The 16,875-nt window shown below is 32.2% G+C and overlaps 2 protein-coding genes across 2 annotated transcripts; both read right to left on the bottom strand.

Annotated features, from left to right (window-relative positions):
- Positions 1–8,219: 8,219 nt before the first annotated feature.
- On the bottom strand, positions 8,220–11,857 carry LOC106332258 (GDSL esterase/lipase 5). Its single transcript, XM_013770734.1, has 5 exons — positions 11,486–11,857; positions 11,049–11,173; positions 9,101–9,325; positions 8,769–9,021; positions 8,220–8,626 (listed from the first exon to the last, which is right to left on the bottom strand). The coding sequence occupies exons 1-5, from the start codon at positions 11,802–11,804 to the stop codon at positions 8,376–8,378; spliced, it is 1,173 nt and encodes a 390-aa protein (XP_013626188.1). The 5' UTR covers positions 11,805–11,857; the 3' UTR covers positions 8,220–8,375.
- A 1,286-nt stretch (positions 11,858–13,143) lies between these two features.
- LOC106336084 (ethylene-responsive transcription factor RAP2-12) lies at positions 13,144–15,241 on the bottom strand. The gene is made up of 2 exons (XM_013774807.1): positions 14,865–15,241; positions 13,144–14,055 (listed from the first exon to the last, which is right to left on the bottom strand). The coding sequence occupies exons 1-2, from the start codon at positions 15,106–15,108 to the stop codon at positions 13,346–13,348; spliced, it is 954 nt and encodes a 317-aa protein (XP_013630261.1). The 5' UTR covers positions 15,109–15,241; the 3' UTR covers positions 13,144–13,345.
- Between the last annotated feature and the right edge of the window lie 1,634 nt (positions 15,242–16,875).

Raw genomic sequence — 16,875 nt, 5'->3', positions numbered from 1 at the left:
TCTACCCGAGGATAATGTAGCTCCTGGTTCATACTACGAGGTTCAGAAACTCGTAGCTGGTCTTGGTTTATCGTATCAGGTAATAGATGTATGCAGCGACAACTGCATGATTTATTGGAGGGCGGATGAACAGCGGGTTACATGCAAATTTTGTGGAAAGCCTCATTATAAAGATACGAGTGGAAGAGTTCCAGTGCCATATAAAAGGATGTGGTATTTACCTTTGACGGAAAGGTTGCAGAGGTTGTATCTATCTGAACGCACAGCGCAACCAATGAGATGGCATGCGGAGCACTCAACAGATGGTGAGATCAGACATCCTTCAGATGCAAAAGCGTGGAAGCATTTCCAATCAAAGTATCCCGACTTTGCGTATGAAAGAAGAAATGTCTACCTTGGATTATGTACTGATGGTTTTAGTCCGTTTGGCAAGAGTGGAAGACAATATTCTCTATGGCCCGTCATTCTTACACCATACAACCTCCCCCCAAACTTGTGCTTGCGACGAGAGTTTTTGTTTCTCTCGATTCTCGTTCCCGGACCAGAGCATCCTAAGAGATCACTTGATGTGTTTCTTCAGCCACTAATATATGAGTTGCAACAACTATGGGCTCAAGGTGCTGAAACATACGATGTTTCGTGTAAAGAAAACTTTCAAATGCGGACAGTACTAATGTGGACAATAAGTGATTTTCCAGCATATGATATGTTGTCTGGATGGACAACGCATGGAAGGATATCATGTCCATATTGTCAAGATAACACTGATGCTTTCCAACTAAAACACGGAAGGAAAACGTGTTGGTTTGACTGTCACAGGAGATTCCTACCACCTGATCATCCATATCGTAGGAGTAGGAATTTGTTTACGAAGAACAAGAGGGTGTTTGACAGTCCACCTCCGGAAATTTGTGGGAAAGATTTGAAGATACAACTAAGAGATTTTGGTGCAGAAAGGACGCCAGAAGTCGGTGGACATGAGCGTTTTCCGGTAGATGCTGTTGGAGAACTACATAACTGGCACAAAAAAAGTATTTTCTGGGATCTGCCATACTGGGAGGATCATCTGCTAAGGCATAATTTAGATGTCATGCATATTGAGAAGAACTTTTTTGACAATCTCATGAACACGATCCTTAATGTTCAAGGTAAAACAAAGGATAATTTGAAGTCAAGACTGGATTTAGTCGATATATGTGCTCGTTCAGAACTTCATGTTGATGAAAATGGTAGGGCTCCTTTTCCCATATACCGACTTGATGCAGAGGGAAAAGATGCGTTCTTTGATTGGATTTCAAACGATGTGGAATTTCCAGACGGTTACGCATCAAATTTGCGTAACTGTATCGACAGAAAGGAAGGAAAGTTTACTGGCTTGAAAAACCACGATTGCCATGTAATGATGCAGCGCCTCCTTCCGTTCGCCTTCAAGGAACTATTACCACAAAATGTTCATGAAGCAATTGCAGGGATAAGTGGTTTCTTCCGCGATTTATGCACGAGATCAGTGACTCTTGAAGGTATTGAAAATTTGAAGACTAACATAGCCGTGATTCAGTGCAACCTTGAGAAGATATTTCCTCCCTCATTTTTTGATGTTATGGAGCATCTTGTTATTCACCTGGCAAGAGAATTGGAACTTGGTGGTCCTGTGCAGTATAGATGGATGTATCTGTATGAGCGGTATATGTTCCATTTGAAGAAGATGGTGAAAAATTTAAGTAGGGTGGAAGGTTCTATAGTCGCACAGATGATCAATGAAGAAACTTCAAACTTTGCCGAGTACTACTTTCCAGCAGAAGTTCAGACCAAAAACAGAAGACCTGCTCGGCATGATGATAGAGGCGAACGGGCAACATATCATGTTACGGTTCCAGACATTTTCACAGACGTTGGACGACTTAGCGGAAAACCAAAGGACCGTCGACTTACTGAGCAGGAGCGCAGTAATTTGCAAACATATTTGCTCACCAACTGCGAAGACGTTCTTCAATATGAGAGGTAAATAAATGAGCTTACAAATTTTTATTTTAACAAGTTGAAATTTAAATCTTAATTAATTACATTATTGTCATCATATACAGGATTTTCATGGCAGAAAAGCGGTTCGAGTATAGATACGCCACAGAGGACGAACTAGAAGAAATGAAGCAGAGAGAATTTACTGGATGGATGTTTACTTATGTGAGTGCTTTAAACAAATTAAAATATATTTTATCACATATTTATACTAATTCACATTTATTGATATAACATATATATATATGTGCTATTAATAGGTGTCTGCTGGTTTGGCCAGAGGTGAAACATTTGACGATTGGATACGTGAGATGGTCGTTGGACCAAACTTTGTTGTGAAGTCATATCCGAGATTTTGTACTCGAGGATATGCATTCACAACTCAGAAGAGGAGACGTTCGAGTACGACTTATGATGATGGCGTTTGTTCTGCATCAGGAGATGATGTATACTACGGACACATACATGAGATTTTGGAAATCAAGTATTTGGGCATGGTTGGATTGCGCTGTACTGTTTTCTATTGTGATTGGCACGACAACACCCCAGATCGAGGTGTGAGAACAGATGCATTTGGTGTTACATCAGTAAATTCGAGGCGAAAGCTGCAATATTATGATCCTTTCATTCTTGCTTCCCAGGCCGATCAGGTAATTAAATGTTAATTATTCAGAATGATTCATCATCATGTGTATTAATTTATAATTTTTCTAAATGTTACAGGTTTGTTATATCAAGTACCCCCGGGTAAGGAACAGAGATGATCCATGGGTTACTGTTACAAGACTCAACCCGAGAGGCCGAGTTCAGGGAAGTTCTGAGCTGGAAGACCCACTACAACCAAGCACATCCGGCAACTGTAGTGCAGCAGAAAATTTAGCTGGAGTTGGCCTTGTAGTCGATTTAACCGACTTTGGAGAGGAAGCCGTCGTTCACGTAGAGGATGAACCAGTAATTGGAGAGTTTCACCAAGATCCAGATTCAGATTCATCTAGTGATGATGACTCGGAAACAGAATATCATTGATTTTTTTTATTTTTTTTAAAGAAATACCGAGGAAATTCCGAGGAACACTTGATATAACCTCTTTCCTCGAATAATAGTTATTTGGTTTATCTAGCAAGGCAAAGCTGAATACGAATTAAAAACTACTCAGAACACAACCAAATAAAACGAAGAAACCATGTAAAAGAAATACAAACTCATAATTAAGAAACCCAAAAAAAAACTCAGTTCAAAATTAACAGAAAATAAGACCATAAAACGTTAGAATAGAAAAGAAAATAAAATAGCCGGTGATAGCTCCTACTCCTCTTTTACTTTTAATTTCATATTTTCGAATTTAAATTTCAGAAATTTTATTTTTTCAAAAAAATTAATATTTTTTACATTTCGAGGAAATTAATTATATTTTTCACTACATCGATCGATGCGTTTTTGAACAAAAACGCATCGATCGATCCGTTTTTTTTAAAAAACATAGCGAGGGACATTTCCCTCGGAATTTTCCGAGGGACAACTCCCTCGGAAAATTCCGAGGAACGGATCCCTCGGAATATACCGAGGGAACAGTTCCTCGGAATAAACCGAGGAAAAAGTCCGTCGGTATACTCCTATCGATCGATGTATATATGTCCAAACACGCATCGATCGATGAACTTCCGAGGAATTATCCCGACGAAGTTCTACCTCGGTATATTCCGAGGACTTTTCCGACAAACAAGGGATCCTCGGAATTTCCTCGGAAATTGATTTCCTCGGAATTCCGTCGGAAAATTCCGAGGGATTTCAGAGGAAAAAAGAAATTCCGAGGAATTATTTCCGACGACGTGTTTCGTCGGAATTTCGTCGGAATAACGATATTCCGACGAAATTCCGACGATTTTTTCCCTCAGAATCCTTCATGTTTTCTTGTAGTGTTACTTAATAGATTTTATTGGTAGACACTAGAGATACTTGAGCATGTATCACAATAGATCAGATAATTTGATAAACAACAGACTATCTAACTCTAAGATTCAAGGTACTGTGTTGCTCAAAAAAAAAAAAAATCAAGGTACTACAAGAATTACATATTGGATGGAGCAAACGTACCCATAACAGCCTTGGCATTTAATCTTGAATTATGGCTGGATTCTCAAAGACTCGCCGGAGAACCAAATAATAATACCTAACACGGAAACACAGATATTTAATCTTGTTTTATATATGGCTGGATTCTCAAAGACGGCCGTACCCTAGCCGACTACAAGTCTACAACATCAAGAAGGATTCGACCCTTCACTTGTTTATGAGTCTGAGGTAGTGTCCCAAAACGGCTTATTCATGCCCACACTACGAAGGCGGAAAAAATAATTACCCTAACTATATTAACATGCCAAATTATTCTTAAACTAAAAAAAAGATATGAATTAGATACCTAAACTCAAAGTACATAGCTAAAACATACCTATTGGCGGTTATATGATGACTTGGACTACTTTTTTATTTTTTCTTTTTGTAGTTTAGTCCTTATAATTCTATTTTCTTAATATGCCTTAAATAACTAAAATAATAAAATTTATCGTATTTATATTTTTAACTAGGGTCGGCCGGTCCTACAGGCGGGAAGTTATAATAAAAACTATTTTATTATGTTGAATAGTGTTTATCTTTTTGTTTAAAACTAATTTTACGTTAACACTTAGTGTTTTGACCCAAAAATAGTAATTAGAATTATGATATAAGATAATTTTATTCGTAGTAGTTTTCCAATGGTGTGGTGATTTTGTATTTAGTCGTTTGATGATGTTGCGATTTGTTTAAAATGAGGAAGTTATTATTAGAACAGCCGCAACACTTTTGAAAGTCACATATTTAGTTACCATTAAGAATTCTATAATGTATGTGAGAAAATATTGTTTATTGAGAAATGCAATGTGTGTATATTTTTGTGTAGACGAATAATTTAAGTACTATTTGAAAACGTAAACGGACTGGCTAATAAAGAGACGATTAAATATAAGAACTTGTTGACTGGGGTTCATATGAATTTTTTTAGCATATCTTTTAAAATTAAAATTGTAGAAAGTGTGTATATTCACCGGTTCTTTTTGCTTACAACTTTATGCCTTGAACATTTGCACCATTTTAAGTGATTTTGATGGGACATCTCGAAAGTTATAGAGGAAAAAATTGGGTGTTAAGAGTTTTGCTTACCGATGTGGCATATTTGACCAATTAGATTTAGTTACTGTTCCCAAAGCTTTTATATGAGAAGATTGGTTATGTTCTCTATGTTTAATTTTTTTAAAATATTCAAGAATAGAAGATTCAAAATTTTGCTATGCTCTTTATGTCTGGCAATTAGATTATATATCTTAAGTAAAAGCATTAAGAACACTATATGAACTATATAAACAAAAAAAAAAGAGTTCAAAACAAATCAAAACAGCATCTAAGCAAAGGTGAGTTGACTATACAAATTGGAACATTGGAAAAAATACTAAAAAAAAATTTTCGCTTGTAATAATTGAAATCTCAAAATATATAGTACTCTCAAGAATCTGAAAATAACATTGGAAAATTAGAATCTTCACATAAATATTAATGCATGTATTACATTTGCATAATAAAAATACAAATCTCTGAACCTTTCTATTAAGTATCCTAAGTTATATCTATTATACACACAATTATTAACGCAACTTTATATCCTTAGTTTTAAACAAACTCTTAATCTTTAAACTATAAACTTAACCATAAACTTTATTCTCCATGAAAATAATTTTATAATTTAAATGTATAAATTATAAAATTTTAACCTTAGACTTTATATTCAAATGATTGATAACAAATGGCAAGGATTGTGTCAGATTTAATAATAGTCATTGATTAAATTTCAATCTAACGGTGGAGAATCAATCTCAACCTCTCTCTTTTGTCCTTTTCTGTGCAATGAGAAACGATCTAGAAACTTGTTTTCTTCATATTTTTTTCAGATTCAGATCTCTATTTTCTCATATCACGTTTCTCTTTTCGTCTTTCTCTTCTCTACATTTCTTCTCTGTCTGCTGATTTGTTTATTTTTTCTCTGTTTTATTTAATGAATCTCGTCTTCTTTCTATCTCATCTTCTTCTTTGTCACTGTTAAAGCTTGTGCCGTACTCGTTGTCACCACTCTAGTTTATCACCTCTCTGTAATCTTCTTCTCTATATTTCCGAATCATTTTTTCGGTTTGTTTATACTCATATTTGTTTCTTTTTCCAGTTTCAGAATTCAAGATTATAAGGTGTAGAGGAAGAAGACAAGCTCAATGGTGGTGGGATTTGAGAAAAGCGGAGCCGGATGGTGGGTGCGACGATGGCCACATGGGAAGAGCCCTAAAAATGGATCGAAGCGCGTTAGAGATGCTGGAGACTGGGCCGTTCAAGAACAAAGCCCACATAAACCAAAGCTCACCTAGACTTAAAGAAACGTGGCGTTTTAAAATGATGGGACACGTGTCAGCTTTTTAAGACTCGAACTAGTGACGTGACCGCCTATGTGGACAGCCAAGGAGGAAAGCAAACCCAACATTATATATAAAGATTTGAAAAGTACAATTATATTTTTTGACCAGATTTTAATTAAATTTAAATCCTAAATTTAATTATTTAGCAGAAATTTAGATAATTATCATATAAAAATATTAATTAATTTAGTTATTAAAGTATATTATCTACCTTATTAAAACATGAGCATTAATTATAAATAATCTTACTCATATGTAATATTTACAAGAACACCCACTAATTTATATTTATATAAGATTTTCTTTAAAAATATAGTCATTCAAATTTTAATCAACATAACTAAAAATAGTCTTTAGAAATTTGAGTTTAGAAATTTGAATTTACAGTAGGTAACTTTAATAATATTACCCTTACTTAATAAAAATAATAATAGTGGCTGGTTAATGGCTAGTAATATTTATAATACACAAAAAGTTTACAAAACTATTCCCTGATTAATCCTCGTATAATTACCGAATAATTGATTCGGCGCTAGGTTAGGGTCAAGCGCACGCGTTACGCCTAGCGTAATTAACATTGGTTTTGATAACTACAAACAAAAATTAAAAAAAAATTATTTTATTTATATTATATATATATCACGCAAGCACATATAACATTTTCAATTAAAATAACCTAAGAAAATATAGAAATTTATTTTATAAAATTTAAGAACTTTAGTGAGATTAAATTAGGCTTTAAATAATGATACTGTTTTTATGTTTTTTCTATTGATTAAAACAAATTTTGTATCAAATATTTTAATATGAAATAATAATAATAATATATTTATATTATTAAATCTATTTTATTTTATTAAAAAATTATTTTTATTTTATATATCACAATATGTTAAAATTTATTTCCAATTTTGAAATTATAAATAATACCAATTTTATGATTTTAATTATTTGAAGCACTTTACAAACAAATAAAATGATAAGAACTAAAATATAATAATTTTAAAAAATAAATCAATACATTTTAGAATGGACTAACATGTGTAAGTCACGAGGCATGTTTTAACTATTTATTATGAGTTTAGGTATGCAATTTAAATTCTTATTTAGTTTAAAAATGTTTTGCCACGTTAATATAGTTTGGGTATATATTTTCTCCGCATTCATAGTGTGGGCATGAATAAACTGTTTTCCCCATCATCTATCTCAAGTGTCGGTGTTTATCAGTTTTCTTTTCTACTATTATTTCAGGTTCTGGTTTATGGTTATTTTATTATATAAAACCTGTTTTAGAAATTATTAATTAATATCATTAAGACATAAACTAATTTTATCATTGACCTTTTGATATATATATATGTACAAAATTTCCTATCAAATAAACTCAGAAAAAGTCCAAAAACATACCTAAAACTAAAAAGAAAAACTTTGACATAAAATTAAAAATTACATACTTCTAATTAAATTATAAAATACAGACAACTACTAATTTAAAATAAAATTTTATAATTACCATTTGGTAGATTTATAATTCATACTCGTAAAAGTTATAGCCATTCACGTTAAAAGTAGAATAAATACTTCCATAAATAAAATAATTTAAATGTAGTGTAAAACTTATGGAAATGAAAGAAAGCGTATTTAAATTTAAAATGTAATGTAAAATTTACGGAGATAAAAAGAGTTTTGTTAAAGTAAACTGTAACCGAGAACTGGGGTTTTAAAGGTGAAAACCCCACCACCAAAGTAAATTACTTTTTTTTTAAAGTAAATTACTTTGAAACTTAAACCAGTGATGGACAAAAAAAGGTTAGCAACAAATGAACAAAACATATCCATGTATATTATTGACATACATTCACATCAAGAAATCTGAAATAACCTATTGATATTGTATGGGCCAACCACTAGAGAATCTGACATGTGCCCACCATTCCAAATTAGATTTGCAAATTGCTTGTAAGTATTTTGGGTGAGATGAAGTGAATCCCAAAAAATATAATCATCAGGATTCTCACATAATTTGTATTCCTTCACAATTCTCTTCCCTCCACAGCTGAAAACTCCTCTCCATTTCCCTGTTCCACAACATGCTTCTTCCCCTTCTTTAAACCCTTTCATTCAAAACATATGAAGGCATATGTTCAGTCAAAAAAAAAAAATATGAAGGCATATGTTTTTTAAGGGCCATTTAATGAAATTCACTACGAACCCTAAATTAAAAAGCCCAACAAAATTCACAGAGAACGCAGTTACCAAATTTAGAAGGATGATCCATTCTGAGTTTAAGACTTTTGTTCATGTCAAAGAGAGAGAACTTGAAGCCCTTGACTTGTCTTTGCATCTTAAACAAGAGATTTGAAAGAGCTTTGTTATGTATGCTTGCCAGTATTGAAGCATCTCTCAAGCAAGAATCATTCTTCTGTTTTAGTATCCGTAAAGCCGGAAAACAACCCAAATCCGGCACATTCAAGAACCCGAACTTCCGTCCTCCAATTTTGTATATTTCCTATTACAAAACCATATCAAATGAATGCAAATGAACCAGTCTTCGATTTATATGATAATAATGATGATGATGAACTTACATGGATGAATGTAGTCAAGTTACCAATGACAATGTCAACATGTTGAGACATCGAGAAGGAGAGAGATTGATTGGTCAAGAAAGGGCTTGAGTAGTCATTAGACCCAATGCTTATCAAATAGACAGCTCTTGAGATTCTCTTCTTGCTTTCTTCTTTACCAAACTTTATCCTCCACAATCTCTCCACTTTCTTATAGTGATCCAATTGTGTTCTCAAACTTATCACCTTGCAATAATTATTAAGAATTGGTCATTACGTTGATTGACATAGAATAATACATCTCACCGACCTTAGATTATAAAATTTAGTTGTCCCAAATAAGTAAGTGAATAATACATATTTTATAATATAATAATGGAACCTTATTACATAGCTAAATAAAGCATGTTCAACTACAAAACAAATCGTAGGTGGGACAAAAGAATCCATTTTAAGACTATTGTTCAACTAATTTAGCCACAATAACCGGGTCAAAACTCAAACGCGCACCCATATGGAACCATCTAATTAGTATTCTAATATAAAATATAATAGTACTATTGTAATCTATAATATAAAAAAATTAACTTCAATCAAATTTTTGGATCAAGCAATCATATAAACTTCCATGTGCCTTGTGTGTACGACAAATAGAAGATATACATATGTTAAATTTGTGTTGGAAGATGACAATATTGAATCTGAACCTTCATGACAAATTTTCTTCATGGAAATCTTCTATTCCATTGAGTTGGTCTATGGAGGTTCATATTAATTCATCTGACATTCTTTTGCAAAAAAAAGATATACATATATTATATATACTAGGTTAAGACCTGCGCCTTACACGGGATGAACATTATATATATAAATTATTTTATGTATTATGTATTTTTAACATATTATAAAATAATAAATATATATTGAATAATTAAAAAGTCAATAACTATTACTTATATAATTAAATTGGTGCGAACATATAAATAAATTTTATAATCCAAAAAAATATTTTTTTTTTCTATTTGATATGATATATAATTAAATTTAAATGATAGCAACATATATATAGTATATTTTGATATTAATATCTATTAAATGATGCTTTCTACTCATATGTTTTTTTTATTATATCAAAAACTTTAAATTACTGAGAACAAAATTTTTATTTTGGAATTAATAGTGTAAGTAATTTATAATATTTTTTAAAAAATAAAAGAAAATGATATATATATATATTACCAAAAAAAATTTGTTCAAACTAAATTTCAAAATTAAAACATTTACGTATTTTTATATGACATAAAGTTTAATTTAAAATGATATATATTTATATATCTTTTAATATTAATATATATATTTATATATCTTTTAATATTAATACTTATTAAATGAGACTTTCGACTTATATGATTTTGTAATCATTTGTATCATGTCATAACAAAAATTTTAAACCATGGATTACAAAATTTGAATGTTAGATTTTTAACAGTTTTAGTAACTTATACTCGTTCTTAAAAATTCAAAATATAACATATACAGAAAAATCTAATTTTTTAATATGTGGTTAATATGATTGTTTAGTTTATTTTAATAGTTAAAAATTAAACAAATTTAAGATAAGATACACTTATTTTTATCAAATCTTTATTATTCAAAATCATTAATTGTCATATATATTTTAGACACATTAGACAATTCTATAATTTTATATAAGAAAATAATGAAGCATATTAATAATGTGTTTATGGTTAGTTTAATAAAAAAATTTATTATATATTTAGATGGACCAACATATTTCTCTAAGAATCATTCTAGTGATAACACGTAGTTACAAAAAAATGTTGTAATGTTTCTCAATTAATACATAAGGGATACACAAAACTACTTAATGCAAAGGTATAATTCAAAACTATTTGAAAATTTCAAATAATTTCAAAATAAAATAAAGATGAAAAGCTAATATACGTACCGAACCTTGGAACGTTTCAACAAGAGCACCAGCTCCAGCGGATGCAAAGTTGACGCCGCAAAGCTTCTTTTGACTATCTCCCGGTTCCAAAAACGGCGGAATTAACGGCAACTTCGCATATTCCGCTATCATTAACGTACATTTTTGTCAATATAATATATTTAAATAGGCCACGAGGTAATATAATAGTAACTTTATAATATATATAAATCTCATTCTTTATTAAAAGTGTGCCCTTTGTTTTGAGTAAGAACCCAAAAATTAAGACATTCGCTTTAATAAATATTATCATTAAAATATAAACTGAAAATATTTCAAAACTAATAAAATTGGTCACATTTTTAATAAATCTTTTTTTTTAAATTACATTTTGAAACACTAAACTTTCTCTAAAACATATTACATACTAAAATGGAGGGAGAATATGTATATCTCACCAATGAAATCGGAGATGAGACGACCGTCGGAGAATCTCCCGGTGGGGAGGCCAAAGAATGTTTGACCATAAGGTGGAAAATTGGCTTGGTCAAGTGTAGTGGTATTTATATAATTGTTGTTTCCTGCATCCAAGAAAGAGTCCCCGAAGATGAACAAAGCCGTCACGTTATCATCATTGTCACCGTCATAAGAAACTTTTGCTGCTGATTTTCCGGCGAGAAAAAGAATGCTTGAAGAGAAGATAAAGAAGCACAAAAAGAAGGAGGAGGAGGAGATAGTTCTTCTTGTGACTTTCTCCATTAATGTTGACTTTCTCATTCACCACAAAATTTCTTAAGTCGTGTGTGTGTGCTTGTGTATGTATGTTTATATAGACGAAATGATTTGCTTTTTTAGTCTAACTTATAGACATGTCGACAAGACTATGTACATAACTTTATATTATATTAAAATGTGTCTCCACACTCATATACAAAATGACTTTATAAAGAAAGTCAAATGTTTCGGTCTTTTTTAACTCCAAATGGTTTGTATTATACCGTAAGATAACTTATTTATTCAGAATAGTAAAAAATTAAAAAAATGTTAGGTCTTATACTTTTTCATATAACTCATGCACCATGGTGTTTACTGTGGATTAATTAGAGTTTGATAGTGAGATATTGACTGGAATGGTTAGAAAAGAGATTTATCAACTATTTATCTTTTACATAAATTGCTTTTGCAAAACAATCACATTAGTTAAATTTCCGGTCATGGAACTAAAAAATATATATCTATAAAATTAAGGCTTGAATTGGTGACCACAATTTATGAAAAAAATGATGGTTAATTTTCTATTGCTCAAGTTTTATACCATTCATGTTAAATTTTTTGCCAGATCATAGATTCATGGGGTCCACTCTATTCTTCTCATTTTCTTATGAATGAAAAGAATTATGAGGAATTAATTTCTTCTCTAATTTCTATGAAGAATGAATGAACACAAATTCATATATTTCTGGATTTTTCATTTCTTCGACTGAATATTTTTGTATATTTTATTCTTTTTTCCATTCAAATTCAACATTTACCAATTGAAGCCTAATATTTTTTGCAGCTTAATCAACAAACTATGTATACCAGTAAATTCATTCTGTTTAATTTTATAAGTTATTTTGGTTAGAAATACACCTATAAAAATTTTATTTTTCTATATTTTATTTAAAATTATTATTGTCTTTAAGAATATTCAATCACAAATCATATTCAATTTTTTTATTTCTCTTAAATTAAATATTATTTAATTAACTGGTTTTTGTATAAGACTTAAAAGTAACCTATATTATAAAATAAAAAAATCCTGAATAATTTATATTGAAAATTTGAAACCGAAGAAAACTAAAAAGTAGTAGTATATGTGATGTATTTATTACAAATGGGTGAAAAGGACGGAAAACGCAGAAATGTCCAGAAGAGTGATTCAGCTTTCTTTTTTTCCCGTCTCATAAAGAAGTGTCACGAGAAAGACACAAACTCACCAGTTACCTTTAGATTCTTCTGTCTTTTACCGACGTCGTTTTTGGCTTTTCCCTCTAGATTCATTGTATGAAAAAAAATAACAAAAGTGGCTCATTTTTCTAGGAAATCATTTTGGTCAAATAGTATACACGCAATCGCACCGCTTTCTAACCGGTTCGATTCGTACCGGTTCCTTAGTAGCATTCCATATCACAAAAGAGAACAATGGTTCAACATATTAACTTATGACAATGTTAAAGAAGATGTTTAGGGGCACAAAGTAACAAAACCAAAACACAAAAGACAACAAGAAAGAGTTCAAAATGTTTTTAAAACTCTTTAAATGACAATGGATCTCTTTAGAAGACTCCTCCAATCATGGAATTGATCTCATCAATGCTCCATAGCTCCATAGGATTTGCACCATTGTCCTGAGTCGCCACAGCGTCTCCACTGAAGAAATCAAGTGAAGAATCCCATTCAGTGCTGTTGTAAGTTGTCTCAAAATCCATGACCTTGAGCTGCTTAGCTGGATCAGCTTCCTCGGCGAATGTGACAGAGTTGTTGTTGATAAAAGCAGAGGAGATCTCAGGAGTTATAGGAGCTTGATCGTTCCAACCAAACTCAGAACAACCGAATGAGTTACTACCCTGGTCTGAGCTGAAATACTGATGATATCCATTACCACCAAACTGATTGTTGTTGTTGTTAACTTGGTGCTTCTCCTCCATGAAACACATGTTGTCAAAGGAGTTGTCCAAGTTCTGAGCCAAAACTGGACTTGGGTTTGGAGCCACCTTCTTGGCAGGTGGGTTCTCCTTCTCCTCAGGGAAATTCACCTTAGCTTTGGAACCACGGATTCTACGAGCTGCAGCGTCGTAAGCTCTTGCAGCTTCCTCGGCGGTTTTGAAAGTTCCAAGCCAAACTCTTGAACCTTCCCTTGGATCACGAATCTCAGCAGCCCATTTGCCCCAAGGACGTTGCCTTATCCCTCGGTACTGGCTCTTCCTCTTCCTCTTTGCAGACCTCTCACCTTCTCCATCAACAACTTTCTTGCCAAACACTGAATCTGGTGGTGGAAAAATAACAAGAAACAAAAGATAGTTCTTACATGAGCATATTCAAATCAATTTCATCCCAACCCTCATATACCTCCAAACATCACACAAAATCATACAATGGTATGATTTTTAAGGTTTCTCACACATATTAAAAAACAATAAATACACTCTTTTAATTGGAGTATTAATTTTTAGTTTTATCGATAAAGTTTCACCGCTTACAATTTATGTTTTAGTTTTAGAAACAATTGCGTTAATTATATCCTAAAATAAAAAGCTAGAACATCATATATTTTGTACACGGAGGGAATAAGCAAGAACAGGCCTAGGAAAAAAAAATACCCGAACCAAAAAACCGGAATCTGATCCGAGCTATAAAAACACATGACTAGATCATGTTACATAATATCAAGTATATCCGAACCTGAAGTGTTAACCAAATCCAAACGGATAACCGAAAAACCGTACCAAAAACCCCTAATCCGTACCCAGCTATAACAACATCCAAATAGATCCGGTACGGTGGTATAAAATATATGCGAACCAAAGTATCTCAACCGAACCTGAACCTGATAACCAAAAAAACCTTCACCCGAACCAAAAACCCCTGATCCGGTACGGTGGTATAAAATATATGTGAACCGAAGTATTTCAACCGAACCGGAACTAATAACCAAAAAAAAAAAAACTTCACCCGAACCTTGAAACTATGAATGATAACGGTATCTATCTTATGTATACACACCAACAAGCTCAAACTAAAGAAACCATATATCATTTGATAAACATTCGCTAATCAACCTAGAAGCGGATTTACCGGCAGTGGCGGCGGATACGGCGGGCTTACGAGCCCCGGCGAAAACGAACGGCTTCGCATCATCGCAATCGATAGAGGAATCATCCTTGAAGCCCTGGAAGTCAGCCTCGAACTCATCGTCAAGATCGAAGAAACTCGAGCGTTTCTTCGCGCTCTTCTTCAGATCCGGCCAGAGAAACTCGCTGGTGACGCGGCGAGACCTCGGCGGCGGGATGAAGTCGGAGATTATTGCTCCTCCACACATGGCGTGAGGGTGTAAATGTTCAGAAACAGAATCTTAGCGGCGAAAATGTAGAATAATAGATTCTTCGGGTTTAATTTTCGTTTTCTCTCTCTCTCTCTTTAGCACTTTGCTTTGTTCTTCAGATAAAATAAATGGAAGAGAACGTCCTTTTTAGCTTGAGATGAAGAGAGTACAATGGTTATTTTACAATTATGCCCTAAATTTGAAGTACTATCTATGATGCTACCCTTAAGTAAATAAGATTAAATTTAGTCCTTTTTGACTGCTGGTAGTAAAGGGGATAAAGCTGTTCTTACCTAACGTTCGATGAATTTTACATAAAGTCTAATTCATTTTAAAATTTCGGTCATGTCAAACTTTAACGTAGGTTTGAAGATAGCTAAACTAAATTATATCTTTTGATAGTTAGTTTCAAGCAATTTATTTTAATGTTATGATTTTCAAATATTAAAAAAAAAATGTATTTTTGGTTGATTTTACACTAATACTGTTAAAATATATGTATGCACTAAAATCTATCAAAATACATTTATTGATTTTAATAAGAATTTAGGCATTAGGATTGATTATACTTGAATAATATAATAAAAAGTAATCTGATAGTTGAAATTGAAAAATGAGAAGAGAATGGCATTGAAGTACCTTGTTTGGCTATTTGTGGCCTCCGGCTAGTAGTTAACTTTATCAACTTACAACTTTATTTTAAACATATCTAGATCTTGTTCATCTGTTTGCTTCTTGCACAATTTAAAACACAAGTAAGAATTTTTTTTCCCCATATTTAGTTCTGAATATACACTAGTAGTATTAAACAGTAAATACTTCTTTTTTTTTGATCAAAACAGTAAATACTTCTTGTTTCCACTTATTAGGGCAGTTATTTTAGGAAACACAATCAATCTAGTATCCAAATAATAAAGAAAGAATATAGAAATGAAAAAAATGTATTAATATAACTACATATAAAACAAATGAATTATTGATACTGGTATGTAAACTAGTTAATTTGACAAAAAAATGAAATATATACGACGACTTGCAACTGTAGTTATTACACGCTAAGACCTCGCCTTGTATGCATAGGTCTAAACTTGTAAAAGCATTAAAGAATATACTTACCAATTGCACATGTACATTTCTTGAAGCTTTTGAGCAAGTTGTTTATGTGTTTATGACAAGCATTTTGTCTTCCTATGGCAAACAAAAAAAATTAACAATTCGTTGTACTTTTGTTATATGTAGTTGATGATGCATTCCAATTTATTAATATTCTTAAACACAATTTTTCATTTCATTAATAATTCGTTCCCTCAAACTATATTTATTAGGTCAAGTTATCAATAATCATAGATTAGGTGATATTAGGTGCATATGTAGTTGTAATAGAAGCTCGGAAAAAAAAAATGAAATCAACTAGTTATAATTTGTTGTTTCCACTCTACTGACTCGTAATGTTTACTATGATATGGATTGGGCTTGAAACTGAGACAATCACATGTATTGGAGCTCACATTGTTTACCTCATCCAACAACGCTATCTCGTGGGTGTTTTCGAAGCAGAAAATCATGGCAAGAGATCTCAACGAAGCATCAGAGCATATATAGTATCACTCAGTTGTTAATTTGCTGAAGAGCTTAGATGAATCATGGATCACCTATGTTGCAAAAAAATCTCGGTGTTTCGCTCTACGGTACATACTCCTACGGTCCTACCATCTTCTGCGGTAAGATCAATGCAACTCAACTATGTATCAAACTTGCATGTGT

The sequence above is a fragment of the Brassica oleracea genome, chromosome C3 (genome assembly GCF_000695525.1).
Source record: "Brassica oleracea var. oleracea cultivar TO1000 chromosome C3, BOL, whole genome shotgun sequence".
Classification (NCBI taxonomy): domain Eukaryota; kingdom Viridiplantae; phylum Streptophyta; class Magnoliopsida; order Brassicales; family Brassicaceae; genus Brassica; species Brassica oleracea.
The sequence above is the reverse complement of the archived record's forward strand: the minus strand, read 5'-3'. Positions and strand labels throughout refer to the sequence as shown.

Bases quoted from the DNA above. Each gene is read 5' to 3' on its own strand.
- LOC106336084 (XM_013774807.1), bottom strand. From the start codon at position 15,108: ATGTGTGGAGGAGCAATAATCTCCGACTTCATCCCGCCGCCGAGGTCT. The intron at 14,056-14,864 runs GTAAATCCGCTT...TTCCACCACCAG, and splicing joins CGTATCCGCCGCCACTGCCG to ATTCAGTGTTTGGCAAGAAA.
- LOC106332258 (XM_013770734.1), bottom strand. From the start codon at position 11,804: ATGAGAAAGTCAACATTAATGGAGAAAGTCACAAGAAGAACTATCTCC. The intron at 9,022-9,100 runs GTAAGTTCATCA...GTTTTGTAATAG, and splicing joins ACTTGACTACATTCATCCAT to GAAATATACAAAATTGGAGG. The intron at 8,627-8,768 runs GTAACTGCGTTC...TTTGAATGAAAG, and splicing joins GGATCATCCTTCTAAATTTG to GGTTTAAAGAAGGGGAAGAA.